Source organism: Durio zibethinus, chromosome 28 (assembly GCF_047325235.1).
Source record: "Durio zibethinus cultivar Kanyao isolate XHJ-2024 chromosome 28, ASM4732523v1, whole genome shotgun sequence".
Lineage (NCBI taxonomy): Eukaryota > Viridiplantae > Streptophyta > Magnoliopsida > Malvales > Malvaceae > Durio > Durio zibethinus.
Genome location: NC_143189.1, coordinates 10,361,576 through 10,366,925, shown reverse-complemented (window position 1 = coordinate 10,366,925; position 5,350 = coordinate 10,361,576). Strand labels below are relative to the sequence as shown.

At 31.2% G+C, this 5,350-nt stretch overlaps 2 protein-coding genes across 2 annotated transcripts; one reads left to right on the top strand and one right to left on the bottom strand.

Moving 5' to 3' along the window:
- The first annotated feature begins 432 nt into the window (after window positions 1–432).
- On the top strand, window positions 433–1,776 carry LOC149510722 (uncharacterized). Its single transcript, XM_089757207.1, has one exon. It carries the CDS (start codon window positions 658–660, stop codon window positions 886–888), a length of 231 nt encoding a protein of 76 aa, XP_089613333.1. The 5' UTR covers window positions 433–657; the 3' UTR covers window positions 889–1,776.
- A 2,029-nt stretch (window positions 1,777–3,805) lies between these two features.
- LOC149510721 (glyoxylase I 4-like) lies at window positions 3,806–5,350 on the bottom strand. Its single transcript, XM_089757269.1, has 3 exons — window positions 4,982–5,350; window positions 4,730–4,835; window positions 3,806–4,268 (listed from the first exon to the last, which is right to left on the bottom strand). The coding sequence occupies exons 1-3, from the start codon at window positions 5,134–5,136 to the stop codon at window positions 4,017–4,019; spliced, it is 513 nt and encodes a 170-aa protein (XP_089613395.1). The 5' UTR covers window positions 5,137–5,350; the 3' UTR covers window positions 3,806–4,016.

The window sequence follows — 5,350 nt, the reverse complement described above, 5'->3', positions numbered from 1 at the left end:
TTCAAAGTAAAAAGATGGTCAGAGTAGGCAGTAATACTCCCCAGTATTGTTATCCCAACCCTTAATTGCTAGAATTAGTCTCTCGTAGTTTTCTCTTTAGAATAAGATATATTATTAGATTTTATATAAATATATATAATTATGATTCTCGACATTTTTACTAAAAATTTTGAGAAATTTAAGATTTTACGGTATTAATTTACATAATATCAGTGAATAAAACATAATGTCCATACTATGTCTTCTGACATAATATCAGTGAACCATTAAATCAAGTCTGAGGTGTTAAAATGCATCATTTTACTAAGCATGACTATTAGATTTTTGGAAGATCTTTGCACTAGTTATAAAAAAAAAAGCACACACGCGCGCGCGCACACACACATATATATATATATATATATATGCTTTTCAAAATAGCATATCCTCCCAAAAGGTCTTCCATCTGTAACTTTAGCTTGTTGATAACTTTTACTTGAAAATTCTAGCAAGGCGTGCTTCTACATAAAAAATGTAAGATGGTATCACAGCCTATTAAAATAACCCATTTTTTGTTTGACTTCCTAGCTATAAATATGGGAAGCCAAACCATCATCTTATCAACAAAGAGAGTTGTGCAAGGAAGAAAGAATTAGAGAAAGCTATCTTGCAATTACCATGAAGAATAGCTCCATGCCTCATTCATACCACAACTCCAAATTTCCAGAACCAAATGTCCATAACTTGAAAGATCATAGAGCCATGAGGTCCAATGTCACAGAGAAAAAGCCATTCGTCGACATAAAAGAAAGTGCTGAGGCATTCATCCAGAAATTCAGGCACCAACTTTTGCTCCAGAGGCTGGAATCCATTGAGAATTATGAGCAAATGTTGGTAAGAGGACTCTGATCGGTTGCCCTTTCTTTTATCTTTAAGACCTTGCACTGGTATTCTGTGCTAGCTTCTTCCATTTGTTTCATTAATCTGTTTTTTGTATTGTATTTTATCTATTATGGATGAATATATACAGATGATATCGAAAGTTGAAAATATGTAAAAGAAAATATCGTCATATATTATATAATTAAATTAATACAAGCTTTTTTTTTGTATAATTTGTAGTAATTTTCATGATGAATTCTTGTCTGCTTTCCCTCCGTAATCTCCATCTCTGTTTTCCATGTCTTTCAAATGATAATCTTTTAAAAAGAAGGAAATCCCTATTTTAAAAGCAGTTATTATATAGTTGAAAATCCTTTTCTTTTTTAATTTTACATTAAACCGTATACGTTTAAGCGTTTGACTGTCCTAGAGTTTAGTAAATCACTAGATCCTTTCTTTTTTAATAAAAAACTAAAAAGCAGGGCAGAAGCTTCCAACAGCATCAGCGCTATCTAAATGCATCTTACGAACCACGGTGCAATCGGAGGTCAAAATCCCATTGAATTCCATTGCTTCTATCTGATGGAATCAAACGGGTCCTTATTAACCCCACCATTTCGTAAAAGGATAACTTTTTTTTTTTTTTCCAAAATGCGTCGTTTGGTTCTCTTTTAGATCGTTGAATTCAAATATAAATTTTTAATCTACACAAATTTTATAGATCTATATTTTTTTTTTCTAATTTTCGTATTTTTTTTATTTTTTAATTATTTATATTTTAAATTATTTTATTTTCATTAAAAAATGAAATGATTATTCTATAATGTTAAAACAAGTAAATTAATCATTTTATAATTTTGAAAAAGGTAAATAGTCATTTTATAATGTTGGAAAGATGTCTAAATATAACTTTTTGGGAAATCTTTTAATATATTTTTTAATTTTTTTGTTATTTATATTTTAAATTATTTTATTTTGATTAATGGGTAAAATGATTATTTTATAACGTTAGAAAGGATAAAACGATCATGTCACAATGCTAGACTAATGTTGCAATATAGTACTTTTGGAGATTCTAAAATATGTAGATCTGATTTTTTTTCTATTTTCATATTGTTTTATTTTTATTATTTACATTATAGGTTATTTTGTTTTTATTAAAGCTTAAAATTATCATTTTATAATGTTGGACATGTGTCAAAATATAACCTCTTTGAAAATTCTTTTAATATACTTTAAAATTTTTACTATTAACATGCATTTAAGTTATTTTATTTTCATTAAAGGGTAAAATGATCATTCTATAATATTAAAAAAGATAAAATGATCATTTTATAGTATTAGACAGATGATAAAATATAATCTATTTAAAAATTCTTTTCATTTATTTTTAATTTTTATTTTTAACATTTTAATTGTAATTTAGCAATTATCTGCTTCCTGAACATAGAAAACACATGAGACCCATTTTCCATCTATTTTCCATCCATCACCAAGAGAGAAATTTCATTCAAATTCATAGATGATGAACCACAGTGTTGCAAGAAGACAAGAACATTCCAATAAAAAGCAAAGAAATCAGCCGCCAATCGAGAAAGTAAAATGCAAGATCGCATTACGGTAAGGGGGAGACAGAAGTCCTAGCATCCAACCAAGATGAATGAATTTGGCCTTGCGTAGGTTGAGAATTTAGGGATGAGGCGAGCAGTTTCTGTCATTTTAATTTCAAATTTTCTTTGGATCGCTTATTCATGAACAAAAAATCGAAGAATCAACTCAACCAAGAACTCTCTTCCGTTCGTCTGGTTGCCTCCAAATAGCCACAAACAGGCAAGAGGCAAGACAAAAAACCCTTTACCAATTCTAAGACCTATGGACGAATGGCCAATTTATTTAAAGGTAAAATAATTATTTTATAATATTAAAGAAAATAAAAATAATTGTTTTACAACATTGAACAGCTGTCACTCTCTAATCCCTTCAAGAATTCTTTTAATAGAGTTATATTATAGATGAAATTATGATCACAAATAGAGATTATGTTTACTAAAGCATCTTAGTTGTTAAGAAATAGTAATAGTATGAAATGAGAGATACAGAAGGGAAGAAACGTAAATCCAAAGCCAAAATGAATGCCAAAACAACGATCAATTTTAAGAGCATGGCAATGCCTTAAAAGAGGAAGAAATGGCAGGTTTCAGCATTGGAAGGAACCTTTTTGCTAACTTCCGTCCAAATCCAGGACTCAAGATTGGTTGGGATTTAGATTTTGTGGGCCTCTTCTTCTTTTTTTTTTTTTTGGTTTCTTGACTCTCCTCTCCCTCCAAAATGAACTTCCATTGGACAGGTGCAATCATAATTTTCGATTCTTTATCGGTCATTCATTTGATTTTTCAATACTACATTTACATGATTGATTGTAGATGAAATTATTATTCTGGATAAAGACTTGAATCTAATTAATACGAGATGAATTTGTCCAATTTGGAAATTAGATTGACATTATAACATGACCTGTTGTAAAGGTAACCTAGTGATAGACCATAACTCTGAAATTGACACAAATCTAAATACGTACATGAGGTGTGAATGATAGCTATATATCCTAGTATTATTCGAAATTTATGAAAGGATAGATAGCAAAATCCTATTCAAATTGTGATTTTTTATGAAGTTTTTATTTTTCGTTCTATGATAAATAAATTAGGATAAGACTATGTGCTCATAACATGATTTCCAACAAACTCTTTCATGTGAATGGCATTTCACACTGTATATCAATCAAAACTAGTCCCAACTTGTGCATTAAAGTAGTAGATTTTGATACCCCAAATCATTCACAACAAGAGAAGGGGCCCTTATATAATTTTAAGTACTAGAAAGAGCTTTAGAGAATAGTCCATTTTTAATTAATTAAAATAAGCTCATAAAATGATCACTTCCATTGGGATCACATCTAGGCCTTGTCTTTAATAATTACGAAATAAATAATATTCAACAAACTACTAAACCAAGTGAAGAAAAACAGGGACTTGTGCATACAATAGTTAGACAAGAACATGACAAAAACAAAGCAGATAGGGTGCTTTTTTTCTTATGATTTTTACTAACATGCAGCTAAATCAAATGACTTAGCTCTGTTCCTGCAGCTGCTCTTACTGCTGAACCACTTGCTGTATCTGCTGACGCTGCAGCAGTTGCAGATTCACTCGGGAGCATGATCGAGCCATCTCACCTGCCAGTGGGATCACTGGTAGGTTATCACAGTTGCATATCTCAATCATGAACCCATCTGGGTCATGGAAGAACAGTTGTTCAACATAGATCCCGCCTTCTTCCACTATTGCCCGCACGTATTCCAAATCCATTTCCTTCAGCTTCTTCTCCACTGTCCCCATGCTCTCACACTAAACATGGGAATACAATTAGTAAATTAATTACCTAAGCTGCAAATCTATAGCTACCAGGGTTCCTTATCAATTTATAGTTGATTCATCTTCTTGTCAATTCCATCACCATAAACAAATTAATAAACGAGAGGGCCATGCATACACTAAGCTATTTAAGTGTTTCTAATTATGTTATTCCTTCCCACCAACTAACATTCCAACATGATTACTCTGAAAAAAAGGATAAAAAAAGAGGTAGCGGATCATCATTGGTTTTTAAGAATAAGAAAGGATCAAATTCTAGAAAAATAACATGGTATCTTGATTTTTTCCACTTGGTGTATCAGAATTCAAATCCTTAGCTGCTGCATTGGCATTAATAAATTACAAATAGGTAAAACTATTAGGATTATCTGCCCAATTCAGAGTATTTGAATTGAAACAAATATTTACATGAAAAAAAGAAGAAAGAAATTAACCTGGAAAGAAATGTGGTTGTCCTTGGGATTGATTTTCTTTTTCTTTGGCAAGTTCTCTGGATCCTCTGATTGCAGAAGATGCATCCCGATCCCATATCCAAACAACCTGCATCATCACAAAAGAAAAAATCCAGAAAAATGTAATCATAACTTGAAAAATGAAAATCAACCCTAGATTTCTTGCGCTTTCCATCATAATATTTCAGAGGAAATTTCTTGAAACAAAAATTAAGATTGACAAGACTTCATTACCATGCCCCATTAAAGTCAAATGTTCCAGGCCTCCTGATTGGAACAAACCCAAGAATATTCTGATAGAAATCTATGGATTCCTCAACTGATCTACAAACAAGGGAGATATGGTTCAAAGATTTGAGTTGAAGAGGGTTTTCCGTTCTTCCCTTCATCTTTTTAATTTTTCCAAGAAAAAATGTTTAAATCATTCGACAGACAAACACACCAGGAAAAGCGTAGATAAAGATTTATGGAGAGAATAGGATATAGAAAAACAGATAGATTTGAGAACCAGAAATTTATTGTTAGGAGGAAAACCAAAGAAATTAAAACGAAGGCGCTACTAGAACCGATGTAACGAAAGAGAAGAAATCACGGCACTTCGTC